We start from the raw sequence: 23220 nt of genomic DNA, 5'->3' as shown, positions 1-23220 counted from the left end.
TGAAAACTGACAACCCTACAAATGTCATTTTACACCGTCTTCAAAAAACATAGTCAAATTGTGAATGGCGTTCACGTCCCAACTATGGAAAATCAACAACCCTCGCAGTCCACCAAAAAACAGCTAATAATATACAGTTACACAATGGAATGAAAGACGACAGATTGAAGACGTTTCACTAAAGTGAATGCACTTAAAATACTCTTCCCAAACATGCAAAGCGTATTTAATAAAAGACATTTGTTAGAATTTTACTTACAGTACGATCAGGAACTATGCCACATAATATGTATGTATATGTGACTCTTGACTGGATTTAGTACAGCTAACGGATTACCAAATAATGGCTTCATTCAGTCGGAAACACCATTCAGGCAGTGGAGTATGTATCTTCAGTCATATGCATTTACCATGTGCAGAAATAGAAAACATTTCGGATCGAGTTCTTAGGTTTTCGCGATTGTTAATCAGATATTAGACATAACTGGTTGAAGACTGTACCACCTCAGTCAACCGTGACCTGTAAAGGGCCCGAAACGTCGGTTTGTTTGAAAAAACAAATATACGCGATTTAAATCCGGATAAATAGTTTCATTTCCTATGTGTAACAATCGCGAAAACCTAAGAACTCGACATTAAAGAGTACTTGTCAAAATTCACAGAGATCGTAACAACATCATAACTTGTTAAAATACCGTAACTAAGGTTGTCTGACCATAACTTGGACCTAAATTTAAATGAAACGAAGATTATTCAATTTCACCCGCCACAAAAATCTCCACTACACTTACTATGTACTTATAACAACACGTCTGTAGAAACGGTACCTACATAGCTTCACTTTGCTTGGCTTAAATATAGACACGCATGTGAACTGGAAATGTCACATACGCTGTCACATAGCTTTACGTACGCGTTGAGGGAGATAAAGAAAACGACTGGACTGCAATGGCCGCTTAATATGCATACACTCATTCCAACTTAAGTTACGGAATTATCCTTTAGGGAAATAGTGTGATCGCACGAGAAATATTTACGTTTCCAAAAAGCCCATCCGTGTTCTTGCTAATATAAAGAGTACTGAGAGCTGCGGACCGTACTACTAATTAAATTTAAAATTTTAACTTTCGTTTCCATTTATATTCTCGAGGTTTGTAAATTTATAAAACAACATCCTGACTTACACACCAATCTTGACAACCTGCCCCAAGGACATACTCAGCTACAAATACACAGTTCTGAGGGCCTATTATAAGCTTTTAGAGCAATCCTATTTAAGCCTGTAAGTTGGATTGCTTGTCAAATTCGTACTATGACCTCACAAAAACAACAAAACTGTCCATGCAGTGTACGTTCCCTATTTGAAATCCGTTCACCTTTTCTTTCATAGCAAAATCGTATCATGACGTGCCATTTGCCATGCAAAGCTGTAAAAATAAGCAATTCCAAAAGTTACCCGCGACTAACTTTTTTTTTAGATTTTGTTACATTTTTAAGAAATTTCGTTTAAGTTTTATTATATTTTCAGTTTCACAATTTAAAAATTTTAGTTTGAGGGTCGTATTCCAGAACTCTACTCAATGCTGAAGTCAGGATCTGAGTATGGTTTAAAGCACTCGAAATCATACTCAAGTCCCTGCCATTAGGGTCGTATGTCAAGTGCTTGAAATCATACTCAGATCCTGACTTGAGTATGATTCAAAGCACTAGAAATCATACTCAAATCCCTGCCATTAGGGTTGTATTTCCAATGCTTGAAATCATACTCAAGTCTGCTCAAATCCTGACTTGAGCATTGAGTAGAGTTCTAGAATACGACTCTAAGGGTCGTATTCCAGAACTCTACTCAATACTCAAGTCAGGACATGAGTATTGCAGTGAGCACTGAAAATCATACTCAAGTCCTTGCCATTAGGGTCGTATTTCCAGTGCTTCAAATCATACTCAAGTCTCCTCAAATCCTGACTTGAGCATCGAGTAGAGTTCTGGAATACGACCTTCAGTTTCCTATCTTTAAAGTATTGTTGATAAATTATTGACATGAATGTTATTGAAATTTTTGATAGGAATTTTAATAATTTTATTGACCGAAAATCGTACAATAACTTTTAAATAGTGCCAAATTTGACTATAATTGCAATTAATGAAAATATACGAATACAAGATACGTTCCAATTATGTTATCAAATTACAAACTCACCTTATTATTTCAATGATAATGACTAAATATGACATGTAATTGTGTCGTACGACAAATTGTAAAGTATGATTGAAAAGTTGCCGATATTACAAAACAACGTAATAAGTATAATTAATAATGAAATAAATAAAAAAATATAATTATTCTCATTTTGAACACAATCGGATAATAGTGCTTGAATGCTCCCAGGATAGTATATCTGTCTATTTCTTTCATATGATTTAGTATGTAGTTACATCTCGCTCTTGTTAGATGTCAGCTAGCCAGCCAGAGACAATAATTAACGTTTAAATAGTAAAATTCATCATCCTGCCATGCCATTCCCATTCAACTTTGTGGTCATGATACGAATTTAAGCAATTCAGTTTTACCACATATAAGCTAAGTTTAGGCCCCCTGGTCCCCATTCGATGTCGGTAAAGATATTCAACAAAATTTTTAACTACTAGATTGAAGAATTGTTTGCACTATACCGTTGATACGTGCGCCACCGAGACGGCACAGCCACTGTGAACGCAAAGAGCGTCTACATACATTTAATTTTCACGCACTCGCGCCTGCCGCCACTCTCAATAAGGTCAAAACGTATTTGCATGACGCGGCTCCCGCCGCCTGACTCGCCTCTAGTAGGGGCACTCAAGGGGAGTTGCTAATAGCTATTGCTCTGTGCATGTACATTCGTTGCGCACCTTGAACGTGACTTTTTTTATTTTATTACCTGAGGGAAATCTGCTTACAAACACCCCGGCCCTGCGGGGGCAGAGCCCAGGTTATGTGGGACTGGTCTGAACCCTGAAGGGGAGCAGCCCGACCGCACCAAATCCCCGGGGTGTTCCTCCTCTCCGCTGCAGGTCGAACCACGGGTACGCTATCGCTCGTTCGCGCCTTCATCAGCGGCTGGCCGCACCCAACGCAGCCCCTCCACGAAAAGGGAGACACAACGGTCACCAGCCTCCAAATAAACACCAGACGAGCCTTCCATCTCGGGCCCCTCCATGCTAGGCAACGAACTCCCCCGAGTCCGCTACCCGGGGCCAGTACAACATCCCCTCAACTGTGAAGCTCTGAGGATACTTCCCCAGCCCGCGGGGGATCCTTACGTGCATCCGCGTGGACTTTCCGAAGAGAGTGTTTGGAACGCCCACCGCACGTGCAAATCGCCGAATTCAGCCACGGAGGTCAGGACCAGCGGCAACGATACACCCACACTTCTCTTCTCCCGCGGACCCACCGCCACTGCATCTTCACCCCTAGGCGGCGCAGCCCCGCCAGGGTCTCGGAGGACAGAACGAGCGGCAACGACACACCGACACGTCTCTTCCCCGCGACCCTTCTCCCGGCATTCGTCCGCGCGGACCCGCTCGCCCTGGACCAAGACAAGCCCGCCCAGTACGCCCTCTTCTCGGGCCAGCCTAGCTCCATCAGCCGGCCCGATCCTCTTAGCTTCACCGTGGCATGAAATCGACCAATAGAGCCGTGCGCGAACGCTATAATTTGAACCTTTCCAAGGTGACAGTGAACAGGTATAATTTGGGTGTACATGCTACACCGTCGACCTCATCATCACTTTCCATCACGTGAGACGGAGGTCAAATGCGCACTTTTTTTTTAACTGTATGGTTTGTAAAACTATACGAAGTACAAATGACCAGCTTGCATGACCCGTAAGGCAGGGTGCGGGGACGAGTTTGACACGACCGCAACGCGAATGCGATCCGAATCGCAGGCGAGCAAGCTAATACTTATTTCATTATATAATATTACAAAGCTGTTTTGAGAGTTTTAAAACTATTTACATATTCGAAATATTCGAATTATCCGATTAGTGATGACTGCAAAATCCGAATACCAAATTTAACGGATATTCGAATAAAACTAATATTCGGAGATCCGAATTGCAAGCCCTATGCCCAACGTAATATTCGAACAGTTTGATATTGTAAAAAGTATTTAACAGATAAATTCACCACACCGCCTCTGGCAGAAGCGTTTTGCAGCTTTACTGCGATCACAACCCGCCTGTCAACTCTAGCGGTTAAACCAAGTTCTCCATCTTTAGGAATGCCCTAAGACTGAAGAGTTTAATAACTACTGGAAGCTAACCAGTTAATTGTCAATCTTGAAATGGTGGCATTGATATTAAGTTTTGAAATCAATGTTACAACTGAAAAAAAGAATTAATTAATATTCTCCAACATGACAAAGGTTACCAAGTTGACTTACCTAACTTGCCTTTATAAGAAATATGATTTCTCTTGCAGTTTCTCCCCTCGATGCGCGGTATATTAAAAGGCATATCTATCTGCATGGCGGGATTCTCGGAAGCCTACTACAGTCACGGTAACCTCATTAGCTCTGTGTGGACCGGTGGACAGTACCTTATTGACCCGGAAATGAGAGCACGGAGGATTGTCAATATATCACAGTCTGCTAGTGTTGAATTTTGTAAAGCGTTCTGGTTTTTGGCTGAGAGTGGTAAGTTTCTCCACCTTTACTCTTCTGTGGCAAAATACAGGGCTTTTGCATACTAATGAGGCGCTTGTAATCAAACGCGTACGCGTGTATTCAGTCGCTTAATCTCTAAATATTATAAGTTTAGTTTTAGGAAAAATGTCGTTAACACCAAAAAAAACGAAGATCAGAGCACCAACCTCATAGGGAATTTCGTAAGGTCCTGCATATTCGTTCAATAGCTCAGTTGGGAGAGCGTAACCGTATGACGTGGTTGCTGGTTCGAGTTCAGCCGGGTCGAAGGATTTTTTGTGTTTATTCGATATTTATATCAACAATAACAACAAACTAGTGGAGTATTTTCACAAAAAATATATGAATGTCATGGCAGTAAAAACATGGTATTCAATAAAATAAATATAATAAGTTTATTAAACTGTTTTGGTTTTGTTAAAGATGAAATTCCCATACTCGTTCCAGTTTATTTTTTTTTATACCGAGTAACGGGAAGAACAAGACGTGTGCCTGGTGGTAAGCGACACGCCTGTCTATAACAGTTACAGTGCCACTCAGAGCGTTAAATCACAAAGAGCTGAGGGGCACTGCCACTGCACCCGTAACCCTGAGACATAAGTTGACAAGTCACCCTCACCCTTCAAAACTGGAACACAGTAATGCTTACATTACCATTTGACGGCAGTAATAAATAAGGTGGCAGTCCTTCTTTGGACGAACTCTTTCACAAGGAGCTGTACTGCTACTAATAATACAATTTGAATACATTATAACCATTATGATTTCCACCCTGTACACAAAAATAACAGAATTCGAAAATAGGAGAACAATATTACTCACATTTTCGGTTTACGATATTTCAACTAGAGATGCAACGAATATTCGGCAACTATTCGGTATTCGGCCTATTCGGCCAGTTTTTTCAGTATTCGGTATTCGGCCGAATAGTAAGTAGTATTCGGCCGAATACCGAATACTTAAAAAGTAGCAAATATCTTATAAAAGGGAATAAAAAAAAAACAATTTAATCGAAACATTTAATTATCCAACAATCATTAATTGCGAAAACAAGAATACAACATCAGTATTTTTAATATTTAAAATTAATTAAAGGCAAATTGTGGTGAATAAAGACAAGTTTTTCGGCATTTGTTGGTAAGAGACGATTGCGCTTTTCTTCATATACAATACCTGCTTCTGAGAATAGTCTCTCACTGTAAACACTAACACGTACCGCATCAAAACGTGTCCTAACTTGTTAGCGTCGACGTCAATTATACTGGATCACCCGCCGAATATTCGGCGGCCGAATATTCGGTATTCGGCTGAAAGCGCCGCCGAATATTCGGTATTCGGCCAAATCACTATTCGTTGCATCTCTAATTTCAACTCCTACTGAAAACTCGATATATTTATTATAATGTTATTAAGACAATCTCTTTACATTCCAGAAATAATGAAAAGGGTACCTAGTCTAATGTCATCAACGGTGGCTGTAAATAAGATTATCACATTACCGCCCGAGCCTATAACAGTGCAGATGAGCGACGGCAAGGAAACGACAGTGCTGCCACCTACAGTTCATATAGGTTTACAAGGATTGAATCTGCGACTGATTAGTGTGAATAAGAGAGCTGGCATGGTTAGTCCTTCTTTATTATAATTCTCAATGAACGCGGTAAGATAATTCGTACATTGTTACACACAATAACAACAATTAAAATTACAATTCGCTAAACTTGTGACCTTATTGCTTAAAGCAATTTATTTCAGGCAACCTTATTTTAGCGAAAGAATAAACAGTACAAAGAAAAATAAATAAGTACTTACACGTACTACACAGAAATATAAAGTGCAAATATAGCTGTTTGGACGTCATGGATATTTTTGTTGTTTTTTATTATTACTTAATAAAAATATAATAATATAACGCACACACTCAACATAACCCCGCACTAGGGAAACCCTGTGTCGCGGGTGCCATGGACACGCACATAGACAACCACAAATTACACCCAAACTCACGAGAGAAATAAATGTAGGCCATACAAATATTTCTCCAGGTCCGGGAATCGAACCTGGGACCTCTGCGTGGCAGTACGTCATGATAACCGTTCGGCCACGGAGACAGTTAATAAAAAGAAGGGTGTAAATTCGTTTAGATTAAAATTACTGTTACTTTAAATGTGATAAGTACGATACTTGATGGTAATATTTGAAAGTACCAATATATAAAGACAAAGCACGTAAATATGCTGTGTAATGCGTAAAAAAAAACATATTAAAATTTAATACACATTACACATATATTATAAACATTGTCACAAATACTTGACTTATTGCATTGCACTATTTAACATGAAACTATTCGAAAAATTTTACTTATAAATATTGCATTAATATATTATTTATTCAAATATTTGATTTACACTTCGATTTGGTTTTTTACAGTCAGTGTTTGAAAGTCAGAGCGACAACTTCCAAACAAAACATTACAGTACAACTACTTTCTTAATATCTCTCGGCAAACTTCGTGTTTTGGCTTTCGTCGGATTTTTATCAGTCGCCCTTAGCACTTAGTCTGGTATTGGTGGTCATGCAGAGTACCAGTCGTACTCTGGTCTGGTGGCCACGTAAAGATCCCTGGCCCGAGAGAAGTATGGCCTACATTTATTTCTCTCGTGAGTTAGTAGTTTTTTATTGTCTATGAGTTGTGTCCACGACGACCGCGATACAGGGTTTTCCTACACAGGGTGTAAATTTGAGACGGGGCAGCAAGGCCAGCTACCTTAATCGTTGTAGTTACAAGAAAACGGTTCGAGAAGATAATCCATGAATTTCGAAGATATTTTGATTGGCATTCACAGATTTTCAAAAAATGGTACAGTCAGCAAGATAAAAGGCAATTTGTACAAAACTTTTTTTATGCCATTCGATCCGGTCTCTGGTAAGGATCAATAGTCTCTATGGGACCAACTGAGGTAAGAGTACTCGAAATGTCAGAAATCGCAAAAAACTTTTTACCATACATTTTGTAGGGACATATCTAGTCATCAGTTATTCTAGGTAGTTAAGAAAACTTATTAACTTAACTTATTAATAACAAATTAGTCTACAAATAAGAATTAAGTAAAAACAAATTGATTCCATAGAGACTATTGACCTTACCAGAGACTGGATCTAATGGCATAAAAAAAGTATTGTATAAATTGCCTTTTATCTTGCTGACTGTACCATTTTTTGAAAATCTGTGAATGCCAATCAAAATGTCTTCAAAATTCATGGATAGTCTTCTAGAACCGTTTTCCTGTAACTACAACGATTAAGGTAGCTGGCCTTGCTGCCCCGTCTCAAATTTACACCCTGTATAATGTGGGGCTATGAAAAACCAAAATCGAGTTGGAAGTACACACAGTAGCTACACTTTATTTTACTTCTATATTTGTTAACTTGCTTGGTATATTGTTAAAAGGTAAATGTTATTATAAAAATGAAAATAGATTTACAACAATAAAGTATATATTTCTGAAATCAAATTATAGTAGATGATGACTCTACTAGATTACCACGGGCCTACCACTTAACTGAGTCGGTTCCAGAGGTAGCTGCGCAGTGCGGGAGGAGTGACAGTTTACGTAACAGTTATGTCGCGCTGCACATGAGATAATTTCAACAAGATTTTCCTGACGATATTCAATAGCAAGTTGATTGAAAAAAGTACCAAGTAGCTTGTCTATTCATTTCAAATTATGCAGAAATAATCCAGTGCACACATTGACTTACAAATAAATGGACGACGGATCTAATACAAAAACCACGAAATAAATGTCCCAAGTCAACCTATTCGAAATTTAAATTGTTATGTCATCGCAGTATCGCGCTGTCCGTAGAACAAATGAAGACTAAAGCGGAGTGTCGCGCTCTGTATACGATTTTAGCGCCTTACAAGTGCGGACACTTTTTAGCGCGGACCCGACGTCCATATAATTGTAAGTCAATGAGTGCACATATTATTTTCATAGTTCAATATACCAAAATATGCGTATTATGGTACCAAAAATATACAAAAAACATCGACGGACTCCCGCGTAAACTTTTGTTGACATAATTTGTATGCGTCGTGTTTATGAAAAATATGTGAAAATCTGTTTTTGACGGTTAGATGTCGCTCACCGTTAAGAAACTAAGAAAGTGACAGTTGTAGATATCAGTCCGGTTACATACTAAATTGACTTTCATTTCAATCTGTTTTATTTCCATACGTAAACAGACCTTTAGAATAATTAGAAAAATCGAATGAATTTATTTTATTCAAACTACTAATTATGACGTTTGAAGACGCTAAAGAATTCTTTTAACAATAATTTCGCCATTGTTCTTTGTGGTGATGGATTGTTATTGAAATATGCCAGTGTAACTACGTCCTTATTCATAATTCGCTATCAATTCCAGGCGGGAGAAGGTTCGTCTTCCCTTCCACCATCAGAAGGCATAGTATTCCACTGTCACGGAGGTGGTTTCGTGGCCCAAAGTTCAAAATCTCACGAAACGTATCTACGCGAATGGGCAGCAAAACTGAATGTACCTATACTATCAGTGGATTACAGTCTTGCACCGCAAGCGCCGTTCCCTAGGGCACTAGAGGAAGTTTTCTATGCTTATTGCTGGATGATTAGTAATTTTAAGGAAATTGGTACTACTGGTAAGAAACTTTAAAGTTAAAATTGTACTTGACTGGTTAATGTGAACAATTTCATACTAATTGACATTACGTAGGATTAATATCAGTTGAATGCGTACTTATTATTGAGTGTGTCAGTTATTAATATTACTTAAAACTTTTGAATTTGAATTTAAACATATTTATGCAATTGGTAGTTTTTTCAAAAATCGTTAACATCTCAGAACGCCAACATTGGCAAATCTATAATTTTCTTTACTTCATGAAAGCATATAAAGTCTGTTCCAATCCATTATGCCAGAAAAGTAAACAAACCGGTTTGGTCAAAATTCTAAAGTAATCACTCAATAAATGGAATAAGTCACACTTCCACGTATGTTTTGAAGATTACAACTTGATATCTCGTCACTTTTTCCAGCAATATTCGTTTGAATACCATATTAAAATCTTATTTGAAAAATGTTAGTTCAAAAGTGAGGTTAGTTTTCAAATATGGATTTGTGAATAGTCTATGCTTGCATAGCCCTATTCACGGAAACACCGCATTCGTCGAAAATTTAATCACAATCGAACGAATATCTAAGGGTAAGATTTGAAGGAGGATTTAAAATTAGATTTCGGTAACTTTAAATTTGCTTTTATAAGTTATTTTAGAAAAAATTATAATGTCATGTATGAAATATCATCACTCAGTATGAATCACATATTCGTTATAGTAATCAACAGCGAAATCGCAAAACCCATTTTTATATAAAACCCAATTATGCCAAGTAATTCAATTAAACAAATCAATTCATTCAATTAATTAATCGAGTTGTATTTGGCGAGCACAGACAGTTTAGCGATGGCCAACTGGGCCATCGGTAAATTGTCTGTGCTCGGGTCAATAATCTGTTTATTTACTTTTTTGGTACAATGGATTGGAACAGACTATACCACATAGTTAAAATGTCTACGGCCTTTAACCCCTCTTCGTCTAATTTCATACCACAGCAACAACAACTACAGCATAAACGTCTTTCGAGAGATTTTATATAAACATATTCCTAATTCCATAATCTATAGATATCGATTGGTACAATCCGATATTAACAAACATCTATCGATACTTGTTTTAGGTAAAAGAATAGTGTTTGCCGGGGATTCAGCAGGTGCGAACCTCATAGCAGGATGCACACTGAAAATCTTGTCCACTGGTCTACGGGTACCTGAAGGATTATTTATGGCATATGCTCCTTTATTGGTCAGCTTTATTCCGAGTCCAGCAAGACTACTGTGTCTGATGGACCCACTGTTGCCGTTTGGATTCATGATGCGTTGCTTGAAAGGTCAGTGATCTCTGGTTGGACACACTTTTTTTTACATAGGAAGAGTTTTGTATTAATTTTTAGACTCTCCAACTCTTTGCTTCTGTTTATTTTGATTTTGAAATATAGGTTTTGGACACACTACTCTACTATACCCGAGCGACCATAGTGCGGTGATTTTTAACCGACTTAAAAAAAGGCTAAAATATTTATAAATATTTATAAAGGCTAAATTATTTGTTTTTCAAAGGAACCTTTGTGCATTTCTTGTGTCAATCTATCTTGTATATATTTTACATTACAGCTTATGCAAGTTCAAATGCCAGACCAAAAAGTGGAGAGCAAAAAATGTCAAGTAAAGACAAAGAAATCGCAATGGGACCCAAAGAAATTATGATGGCTTCCAACCCCACTACGCCCCCAGAAAGTAACGGTTTTCTTAAAGTCAGTACTTCACAAGGTATGTATTTCAGGAGTGGCAATCACTTAACGAATTTGCGTCCAACACAGGAACAATAATCTAAAATTTTTCACAGAGGGCATTAGCGAAGGCCCCTCATCGTTCGAAGAAGTTTCTCCATCAGATCTGGCGGAGCTGCAGGCACACAAGTCCGGTAGCGAACGTCGGCAGTCGTCGGACACTACTATTAGTGCTGCCTCATTGCAGAGCGAGCATAATGCTTCAGGTGATTGTTATTATTCTTATTAGGGTGCCGTCATTCGATAGGTTTACACGACCCCTTTTCACTGCAACGAATAACTGATCTATTGTGATCACCACTAATTACAGTTCGGAGCCAAGGCTAACAGCATTAAAGAACTAAAGGACTTTCCTGGCTCCAACAGTTTTTATGTCCTCTGGGTGTGGCCTGTACCTACCCAATATGAAACTTCGTACGTCCATTAGACAGCAACACTGGGCAAGGAGACGCACAGGAGTTTCATCCGTCTCGTGCACAATCTACATTCTCTGTTTTACTCTGCCCAGTACTTGACATGTGCTTGTTCATGCCATTCCCGTCCAGTGACAGAGCTTCCCTACAGTAGCATTGACTCAGGGCTTTTGAATGCTCAAGACCGTTTGGTCGGCAGCCACATGTCTCGGGAGACGTGTGTGTTCTTGTTCAACAGAGTGAGCTTTAGCAGGCCATGTGCTATTCCTATAAAGGCATCAGGACCTATGAAAGCCTCTCTAGCACCAGCTTTGCCACTTCTTCCGCTGGCTCATTACCTTCGATGTCAGAGTGACCTGGAACCCCACGCAGAACCACATTATTCTTTTCCCCGAGAGTATTCAGTATGTTACACAGTTCTCTACAATTTTCGAAGTTTGGGTGACTGAGGCATGTAGGCCGGCTTGTCAATGCTTCAAGTCTTTACTTGAAGCATTGACAAATCTCTTTAGATATACGTATATCATTATAACGATTTAATTCACAAATGTATTCGGTATTTACGTGTACACAATAGTATGACAAAATGGTCATGGAATAAAGTACAGCCGATACCCTAAGGTACCTGACCCCCTAACAATTATTTGATTCTTAGTAGATCAGTGTATAGAAAGGTGTTAATAAACTTGACCTTTAACTTGTGATCCCTAAAATTCATTTTGATGTAACTTCCTTTTTACATCATTAGTGAACGACGTTTTAAGAAACTGTAAGCCAATTTTTTTTTATAAAAATAATTTATTTCGTCTCAAATAGTAACAAAATTGCATACAAGGTTGAGACCTTCTTTTAAGTATGAAAATACTTGTATCAGGAGCTCTCGCTCCTCTATAAGTAGTGACTAAATTTGATCTTTAATTACATTAGATAAATACATATCTCAACCTAAAACTGGAATTCCTTTATACTTTACAATCGACGAGTACCTTACGCCAATTAGCAAGTCCTTTCACCACAATTGCAAGCATTATAGTGTATGCCATCGATGCGATAAGAAGAAAGTCATGATATTGAGTGAATAAAATATTGCAACAAACAAATTTTCAGGTATAACACCACAAGATGACAAATCGCAACAATTCGTGTCAGATTTCCTCGAACGATACGTCCTCGACTCCGATACAGATTCAGAGGGCAGGCGAATACCAGTAATTAAGCCTAATGTGATAATGGCAGTTGCCAATAATGCACAAAACGAATCCAACAGCCATAAGTAAGTATCTATTACATATGTGCAAATTGATATAAAATTTACAACTTTCCCATTGGGTCTCAACTTTTTTAGAACTTAACAGTGATTATTTATTTTTATTTTTTTTTATTATAGAGAAGCGTCAGAAGGTTCATGTACTTGTACATTAGTTGGGGAACCACCGTTAGTTGTCGATGACGACGATTGTAAAGAAAAGAAGAAGATAAAAACAAGGTAACTGACATATTATTTTTCACATATGATAATATCAAAGTACAAAAATAGCAAATCAATACAAATACTCTTTATTGCACACAAGAATAAATATGTGCATAACAAAAAACAAAAGATAGGTACAACATGTGGTCTTATTTCTAGCTATCAGTCTCTTCCAGGCAACCTCCGGGTTACAGGATAGATTTAAACGTAATAATTAATTGAGGGCGCAACAAATGCTAATTATTATTGCACTTATACTGAAGTGAATTAAAAAAAATGAAAAAAAAATATGCATGTACTTACATAAATTTTAAGAACAGAAGAAAAAAAGAGTTGTAGAAGTATTAAAAAACACGTAAAATTAAAAATAGGAGACAATATTAATTAGAGTATAAGGTAATGCTTTGATTACAGTTTTAATTCAACTCAATCATTTTTTCAGTAATCAAAAAAGTTCAAGGTCAAACTCCAATTCAACAGACAGCGCGTCTGATCGACTTAGGCAGGGAGTTCCATAGTTTCATGCTTCTAACCGTAAAGGAATTAGAATACAAGTTAGAATAGTGTATAGCGTAGTTTAAAGAAAGACAATACATACATACATAACGTACAATACAAATGCAATTGAGTTTTTTTAAACTTTTTTATTTTAGTATTTGTAAAAATAACACACAATATCTTAAAGCAGCCGTTAAATATATTAGTATTGATTTTTTTACTTCAATCGTACCACTAACAAAGAAAATTAGTTGTTTAAAATTTCTTCAACATAGCAGGAAGCCACATCTTAAATTAGAGAAGGATTATTTGTAATCACGTTCGAATACGGCGAAATAAGGACACCGTCTTTAAGATCGTCGGAGATCAAAACTTGCTCGCCCATGTAATATTATTTAAAAAACAACAAGTTGCACCTGGTTATACAACATACTTTCGATGCGTTTATATGCCTAATGTTTGGCCGGGCACAGTGAAACTATACATTGTTACATTTATACAACATCAAAGTCCCCCCTGAATAAAGCCGGATTTACATTTGTCAGACGTGTCGTGTCGTGACGCGTCAGAACGGTATCGATATGATGGTTCTTACACACAGCTCAAACCGTTACGTCAGATTGCGACACACTAATATAAACCTAAGGCTTCGTTTCCACTATTCGGAGTAATGTTAACAAACTTGCTTCAGTCTCCGGTATCCCTGTCCCCCACTCGCTCCACCTTTTTTTTTTTTTGCTCCTCGCGTGTCAGTTTAGTCTCCGTTTTTCTTGCGAGATCGCGGCATAAGGAGAACACCTAGTCCGTGCCGGTTTTCCGGCAAATTCGCCGATCCGGCAAAGTGGGAACGAGGTGTAACCCTATTAAATGTATGAAACCGTTACCGTTCAGATGTGTCACAATACGACACGTCAGACAAATGTAAATCCGGCTTAAACGTACAAAAGTTTTAACACATTTGTTAATCAGTGTTTAACGTTCCATCGCCATTCTCACATTTGATGTTCTCAGCCTAATTACCGTAGCCATTGTTTTTTCTCGCTGAACATACCCAATAACATTGAAAAATGAACAACTTAAAGCTTAACTATCAATATGTCTAAATGGCATTAGAGTAGACAAAGTAGTTTTCGAGTTATTAAGACATTAATTTTTCACAGAAACGGTAATTAGATCGAATTACCGTAGCCGTGGTATATACGGTAATTAGAAAGTTCAAATATTTTTAAGAAGAAAAATATTATTCTATTTTAATCTAACTCGCAATAGACGTCCGACTGTGTATGGAGTTTCGGACGCGAGTGAAGGTCCATTGTCTATGCTAGTTTATTGTCTAGAGTTAGTATTTTTGTTGTATTACAAAATTAAGTAATTGTATGTAAATTCGGTTTATTTCAGATTAAGTGAAGCTGCAACTGGTATTATGGGTGCGATGTCATCAAGGTTCGCTTATATCACAGGATCAAATTCCATCAGACCCACACAAGAAGAGTAAGTTATCGTTTTTTTTTTAAATATGTAGGATGTTCCACAACTGAGACGCGGAGGTAAAGGACTTTAAATAATGTGAAAAGAATATTTTGATTCATGGATACATTATTTTATTTTTAAAAGTGAGCAATACTCATTGAACGACTTTTAAAAATAGTTTGCCTTGTCGAAGCAACCAAATGTGGAAAAAAACAGCATATATTTTGAGGTACTGAACTAAAGGGTCAATATAACAGTTTGGGGTAGTAAATGTTGTTTTGCACTGTTAAGAATAACCAACACGCGAACTCACTCAAAAGGTTTATTTTTTATTTGTTTAGTAATTTAATGTTTTGTAGCCCACAACAGGATTAATTCCTGCTAAGTAACGTAATATCTTAAATTAAAGGAACACCATGAAACTTTACTATTAAATTTAGGAAAACGTGTTAGTAGACCATTCCTAAACCAGTGAGAATGAAAGTTGAGTTGAATTAAAATTGTGAATGAAATTTCGATCTGTGATCCGAGATAACTCAAGTCAAAGGTCACCTTATCATGTTAAGTTAAAAATGTATGTAAGGGAAATATATTCAATTGTTCATTTATTCATTTTTGCGTGCACAAAAACAAACTGTCGTACTGCTGGTCATAAGCAGCACAAAAACATGCAAAAGTATAAAAAACAGAATGCTAATCGCTTAGTTACCGACACCCTCGTTATAACCAATCCAACTTTTTTGGCACGTCCTTTCATCATAAGCCTAAGGGTCGTATTCCAGAACTCTACTCAATGCTCAAGTCAGGACTTGAGTGTGATTTCAAGTACTGGAAAGACGACCCTAATGGCAAGGACTTGAGTTTGATTTCTAGTGCTTTAAACCATACTCAAGTCCTGACTTGATTAGACCTGCATTGAGTAGAGTTCTGGAATACAACCCTAGGAGTGGTTACACACGGTGACATTTAGCAATGATGCAATCGCACATTTGTATCGATGCGGTCGCGCGCTTGTATCGCTGCTTAAAATCGCGCGCGTGTGTAAAGGTAGACGATTAGCGACTGTATCGTTAGTGCATCCCTGCTGAAAGTAGCCGTGTGTGACCGCTCTAACGTCTAATTAGAAAGATACCTTCAAAGAGAAATGTCGAATTTTTAATTTGTCTATGTTTAAGTTTCTGAAGTTCAGTAATTAATAGATTCAGGCGTTACAGTCAAGGCTGAATCGTGCAAAATGGCCGGTCGTCGAACAATCAACTACTCCTGAGGATGCCTCTTAAACATATGTAGACTACATTTTTGGTGGTGGTGTTTGTGACTGACGTTGCGCTTGTGTTATTTATTTAACAAATTTTATGCGGAGGAAGGGTGGGGAAATGAACTGCATGAAAAAATAATAAAACAAGCCCTGCCATTTTGTTTGAGCCCAGTGAACGCTATTTCGTACATAGCCTTCTGGTTCGCAGAGTAGCAATTTCATTTACATTTCACACTGAACGTCAAGCAGATTTTCAAGGACAGCAGTCTATATGTATATAAAACAGGCTAATCTTAGTATGCCTAATTGACATAAGTAACATTTACAGGCTAGCAGTAAGAACAAACCTGGACGCTTTGATAGCGCGGAGTCCATCAGACGAATTCATATTCTCTGTACCACGCGACCCATTCCTGTCTCCGTACTGGGCTGATGAGACCCTGTTGAGCAAGTTTCCGCCCGTTAGAATATTGGTAAGAGTATTAAGTACTTACTAAAACCATTTAAAACTAATATTGTATGTATGAAACAAATAGCTTAAAAATAAAAAGGGAACAAGCTTTAAATTCACAGAATAAATAGTTATAACTTTTTGTATAAAAAAAGACCTTAAAAGTTTGAGGAATTACATCTATTTGCCAAGTTTTATTGCAATCGGTTAACGGAAAATTGGTGAAATCCAATAAATCGAATTCATGCCCCAGTTTGCCACCCTTAGAGGTGGAATATTTTCTTCAAATTTGAATGAAACCACAACTGAGATACCCCCTTTCCAACATAAAAATAATCATATAAATCGGCTCACGATTTTGAAGTCGGTTAAAAAACGTATTTTTTTTAAATTCGTGTGAAAAGACGCTAGCTTAGCAAAAATGCAAAGAGAATTTCACTATTCAATGGCAGTTTTCCGTTTCTTCTAAATTTATTTAATATCGGAAACAGTTGAAATTGATTGACTTCTTAAATTAGACTGTACCTACTTCTCCATAGCATTTCCTTAAAAACAAACGAAATCTAATTGTAATTATTAACTTACTCGAAAATTTAAAATTGTAAGAATGTACTGCAGCGCCTGTCGTAAAGCAATAAGCAAACTTCTTTATATCTAGAATCTTAACAACTGAGTTATCTTTATTGATAATTATTACATCAAAGAATTTATAAAAATGTCCTTGACCTGAATAATACTTTGTTAATACTACCTACAATACTTGAGTATTCCGATTGATAATGTTAATGTTGATTATTTATTTCTCGAACGATAAAACCTGAATATATTTAGAGTTCAAAGACAACTTCAAATGGCTTTAATAGATACCGCACACCGAGTATATAACCAGAAAGAGAGACGAAATAAGGGCCATCCATCACTGGGAACTCATCGGGCACATGGGCCTTATATAACTTTTAAATATCAACTTTCGTTTGCACAGAAATCACAAATTAGAAAACAAAAATAATACTGCGCTAACAACTGACTTGCGTGTACGTCTCCGTATATTCCAAAAATATTCCATATTTATTGTAATAAAGATAATATCTCTAACAATGGAGGCTGTTCCATTCGATGGTGTAGGAAAAACAGCAAAACATCTAATTACAAAACAAAGGGAATCACATTTCATCGGTAATTAAATATTAAATATGTAATTTAACAATTTACGCCCATTACAGCAAAGCTCAAGTTACACTGGTCCATTCAATTACTTTGGAAAAAATATATAGTACAATTAAGGTATACTCTGATTACTATACGGTGTAAAAACACGATTAGTAAAAATGTTCACTATAGAAATAAAATACAAACTTGCCTCGAAATTTTACAAGAAAACCGCTGTATTCAATAGGTACTTTGATTGACACCAATCATTGACTTACAATTATATGGACGTCGGGTCCGCGCTAAAAAGTGTCTGCACTTGTAAGGCGCTAAAATCGTATACAGAGCGCCAAACTCCGCTTTAGTCTTCATTTGTTCGACTGACAACGCGATACTGCGATAACATTACAGTTTAAATTTCGAATAGGTTGACTTGGGACATTTTTTTCGTGGTTTTTGTATTAGACCCGTCGTCCATTTATTTGTAAGTCAATGACACCAATGATTTTTTTTTATATCAACTGAACTAAATAGAAAACGTATACTATACGATAAACATTTTTCAAATGGCTTTAATTTCGTTTGTAAAAAAAATAAATTCTGAAATAAAGCCAGTGTCCCTGCCGCTCGGCCTAAGCAAATTGAACCTTATTAGTACGGGAAAACTTTGATTTCGAGTTGAGGTAGTATCGATTCTTAAGGCAGAGCGAGCAGGTTTCTAGGCGAAATTCTATCTACAATTTCTGGTAAGATTGTAGACAATCGTGAGCCGATAACAAATAAAATAAAATGTGTAGGTATTTAAAATGTATGTTTTAAAAAAACGTTTTATAAACAGACAGTACACCTTGACCCGTGTCTGGACGACTGCGTAATGTTCGCCAAAAAACTGAAGAAGCTTGGTAATATTGTCGGGATTGATGTGCTCGAAGGTCTCCCGCATGGTTTCCTCAATTTTTCCCTGGTAAGTTTTGTTGTAACAATTTATTTTCAGAGACACCCGTGGTGGCCTAATGATTTGACCCAATGCTTCTCAAGCCGATGGTCGTGGGTACGAATCCGTGCTCCGAGTTTTTATTTAAATTTATGTGCGAAATTTAATTTGCAATTTACCAAGTGACCTTTTCGGCGAAGGAAAACATCGTGAGGAAAACTGCACATATCTGCAAAGCAATTTAACTATGTGTGTGAAGTTCCGACTCCGGACCGGCGTGGGAACTATAGGTCAAGTCCTCTCACAGTGAGAGGAGGCCTGTGCCCGTGTGTGACTATATATAGACTATTATTCTTTAATTTAATCAAATCTTTAAAATGTGTAATTAACCAAAGCATAAATGAACAATAATGCTCAGGGGGTCTACTCTCGTTCTAAGTCCGACATCCTTTCGAAACAATTACCGTCAAATAAGTAATACAAAGGTCTAACTATAAGTTTCCGGAACTGGTCACCTACAAAACAATATTTAAAAAGTAATTACAACATTTGAAAATGGAACTCTGTATGTAATGGAAATGGCTGTAGAATACAGTTTGTTTCATCTAACTGTCACTTGTTTTTACATTGTGGCGTCATTTTAGAAATTGGTTGTCTACATCACCATGGATTTAACTCGTGAAAATTTTCGTAGTATGATTTTCTACAACTTTAAGTGTAATATAACAGCTCAGCGGAGCTTCTTTCGGCTTCAAACTGCTTTTGGTGATGAAGCACTATTCAAGACGACTATTTATAGCTGGTTTGCAGAATTCAAGCGCGGTCGTGTGATTCTTAGTGACGAATTTCGTGATAGTCGCCCGTCCACTGCTGTGAACAACAAAAACATCGATGCTGTGCGCCGTATGTTCAAAACAGACAGGCATGTGACACATACCATTAGATTCGGGCATCTTTAGGCATAGGCATGAGTCAAATACAATCAATACTACACAAACATTTGGGTGTGAAAAAGCTGTGCTCTCGGTGGATCCCACACAATTTGACTGAACTCAAAAAACGGATCGCGTCTCTTGGTGCAATGCCGTGCTTACCAGATTCAACGAAGGACCGTAAATTTTGGTGTGGGACATACATTGATTGACCTACCAATAACTGGACGTCGGATTCGCGCTAAAAAGTGTCCGCACCTAAGGGCGTTAAAATCTTGTACAGAGCGTCAATCGCGCAACAGTCTTCGTTTGTTCGACTGACAGCGCGGTTGTCAATTATGCAGTACCAATAATAATAACTTCTAAAATTACTGCAAAAGTGTAAATACAGGATTTTGTATCATATTTTCACCAAATAAATATATTGTGTTATCACAGATCACATTTAAAAGTGTTATTTTGTACGGTTTTGTAGTATTTAATTTATATATAAATGAATCGTAAATATAAATTACAAAAGCACACAAAATAATCAAATAGCTAACTGTCCTTTTTCGACACATTGCATGCGCAAAAGTTGGAAAGACACCTATTACGTCAATTTCAAGAAGCTTAAAACTTCTTGGTCATTTTTAATTGTTCGAACCACAAGCGATTGAAATATTTAGAACAAAGAAACTATAGAGTCGCTTTGATTTTAATTTTATTTTTAAAATGATTTTTTATTAAACGTTAGCAATAACTAACAAAATAATGTTGTACTCGCTTTACGGTTTGGGATTACCTATCAGAAGACAGAAAATACATTTGCCCGAAATAACGTTAGCTAGAATTTTCACAATGTCAAATATATTTTTTTAGATACAAAAGACGAAGATAGAGACAAAAGCTAATTTTGTCTTTGGGAAAAGCATCAAAATTACTCGAAAGCGTAACGGTTTTATTATAAATCGGTTTTCGGAATTACGGATATTTGAGTTTACGTTTAGTTGGAATATCGGTACATTTCTTATAGTACACGCTTATTTTCACATTTACAGTAATATGTGTATGTATGTATCTGCCCAACTCTTTGTTATTTCTCTAAGTGAATTTGTACAAAATTCGACATATAAAAATTAATTAATATTTACGACAAAGGCTACTTACTCCATTACTCTTGTGTTCAAGTAATTTTCAGTCGAAGCTAAATATGGTGCATTTTGTTAAATTTCCAGTAGTAGCTGAATATGGTGCTTTCGGGCCCTTAAATTGTTGCAAGCAAAATTAGGCACTACTGCAATGACGTTACAATTTAAATTAAATGTTTTAGTTTTTTATATTTCGTTACATCTCACTACGTTTGTATAGGTTAACTTCGGACATTTTTTTCGTTAGATCGTGGTTTTTGTGTTAGATCCGACGTCCATTTGTTGGTAGGTCAATGGGGACATAGTAACAGGTGACGAAACACGGATTTATAGTTACGATCCCAAAACAAAGCAGCAATCGAGCGTATGGGTCTTACGAGATGAGCCGAAACCAACCAACATGGCGCGAGTGCAAAGTGCCTCTAAGCGGATGATTGTTTCTTTTTTTAATAAAACTTGTCACGTGGCTACGGTTGCTTTGCTGAAAATCGTTGTAACGTGATTAGTGATTGGTACACGACCATTTGTTTGCCGGAAGTTATTGATAAACTCCGTAAAAATAACCGTAAATGCCGTATCATCTTGCACCACGATGATGCCAGTTCTTACACGGCCGAACAGACAAATGAATTTTTGAAGGTGAACAACGTTGACCTTATGAGCCGTCTCGCGTAAAGTCCCGACCTGACACTGTGTCTTTTATTTATTTCCAAAAATTAAGGACCAGTTACGCGGTCAACGATTTTTATCACCTAAAGAAGCTGTCGGAGAGTATGAAAAATATGTTTCAGAGATTGTCACGGAGGAGTGGCATAAACGTTTTCAAAATTTGTTCATTCGTATGAAAAAGTGCATTAACGCTAACGCAGAATATTTTGAGAAACAATAAATTCATTTCTGACCATTTATAGTATTTTATTCTTATTCATTCCGGAAACTTTAGTGCGCCTCACGTACTCGATCAAGTCAAAAGACAATGTCAAGTATGAAGCTTCATTCGCATCATGCGTCTTTTAATTTGGTCGAGTATTACTTATTTGACATTAATTGTTTCGAACGGATGTCCGACGTAGAACGAAAATGGACCCCTTGGCCACAAAGAGGCGGCTGCGGAAGTGTTCCGGAGACGGGAATTTATAACGAGTTTATATAAACTCGTACATTACAAAAATTCCCGTGTCCGAAACGATGCCGCGGCCGCCGATGTGTGGCCAGAGCATATTTTGATTGCTATAGACTTTTGATTTGTTTTATTTAATTGTTACATCAAAAAGAAAACTGATATATTGTCTCAGAATTAATACAAGTGCAAGATTGTGAAAATAATCCTTTGATTTAAATCAACGTGGTAAACTATGATTTGATATCATCTTTGTCACCCATGTGATAGTGCATGCCATAAGGCAGATACATCATTAGTACTAATTATGACGATTTCGAGCTTAAAGCGCCGTCTAGACGCGTCCGCTATCGCGTAGGGGATCAGATTTCAGCAACACTAAAGCAGAGTCTTCTAAAACGAATTTTGACTTCGATTAGGCAAAAATGGCTAAGCATGCATTTAATTGTACAATAATTGTCCAAGTTAAATGAAATTTTGAATTAACTTCGTAATTTTTGCTTAAAGTTCGTTTTATAAATCTCAGCCATAGAAAGTGCGCGAGACATCATATCGATTCCAAATAAATGCCCGTTGGTACCACCGGATGATCACTGAAGCCTGAGACGTGTTGACTAGACCAGGCTTTGAGATAGCTATATACCTTAAACCCATATAAATTTTCTCCACCAGATGGCTAAGGAGGCGAACGAAGGATCAAAACTTTGCGTAGAGCGAATAAAACAACTATTGGACTTAGAAAACACGCCACCTAACGACAACATGGAGTTATGAATGTGCGGCCTCTGTTGTAGTACTTAAAGGACTTTTTTGCACGTTAACTAAGTGAGTGAAGCCTTCTACACTTATGATTGGTTAAGAAAAATTATGGTTGTCTCCTTGTCTCTTATGGCGGTAACATCACACTAATTAAAACGAAAATTTTAAATTGTACTTTTCCAACTACCATACACTCCATTATTATTATTAATTGTAATCTGATTCGCAGCTTGTTGTAGCCGCTATCTTAAATATGTTATCCATTAAAAAAAAAATAAAGATACTCAAAGTTCGGTGACGCCGTAAAGGTATTGAGACAACCGGAGTATTACCGAAATCTCCCCTGATAACCCTGGTGTACTGCGCAAAGCTAGCTGATTCGAACATTAAAATATACATCCATTACATATTATGTACATACATACATTACTCATTTTGGATTTCCTTTAATATTTCTTATGTCGGAATTAGCTGGCCTAGCACAGTTGGATTATTAGATAT

General features: G+C 37.1%; 1 protein-coding gene across 1 annotated transcript in view; it reads left to right on the top strand.

Moving 5' to 3' along the window:
- Positions 1–22951, top strand: part of LOC113239634 (hormone-sensitive lipase) — a 37082-nt gene extending 14131 nt beyond the window's left edge. Inside the window, exons 5-16 of the mRNA XM_026476696.1 lie at positions 4462–4675; positions 6118–6308; positions 9119–9368; positions 10466–10675; positions 10959–11114; positions 11191–11340; positions 12655–12820; positions 12935–13033; positions 14915–15007; positions 16573–16717; positions 18683–18808; positions 22633–22951. Coding sequence (XP_026332481.1) covers positions 4462–4675; positions 6118–6308; positions 9119–9368; positions 10466–10675; positions 10959–11114; positions 11191–11340; positions 12655–12820; positions 12935–13033; positions 14915–15007; positions 16573–16717; positions 18683–18808; positions 22633–22734 — 1902 coding nt within the window. The 3' untranslated portion in view covers positions 22735–22951. The remainder of the gene's footprint in view (positions 1–4461; positions 4676–6117; positions 6309–9118; positions 9369–10465; positions 10676–10958; positions 11115–11190; positions 11341–12654; positions 12821–12934; positions 13034–14914; positions 15008–16572; positions 16718–18682; positions 18809–22632) is intronic.
- Positions 22952–23220: the final 269 nt, after the last annotated feature.

Source organism: Hyposmocoma kahamanoa, unplaced genomic scaffold (assembly GCF_003589595.1).
Source record: "Hyposmocoma kahamanoa isolate Upper Pololo Valley unplaced genomic scaffold, ASM358959v1 114, whole genome shotgun sequence".
Classification (NCBI taxonomy): domain Eukaryota; kingdom Metazoa; phylum Arthropoda; class Insecta; order Lepidoptera; family Cosmopterigidae; genus Hyposmocoma; species Hyposmocoma kahamanoa.
This window is presented reverse-complemented; position numbering and strand designations above follow the sequence as displayed.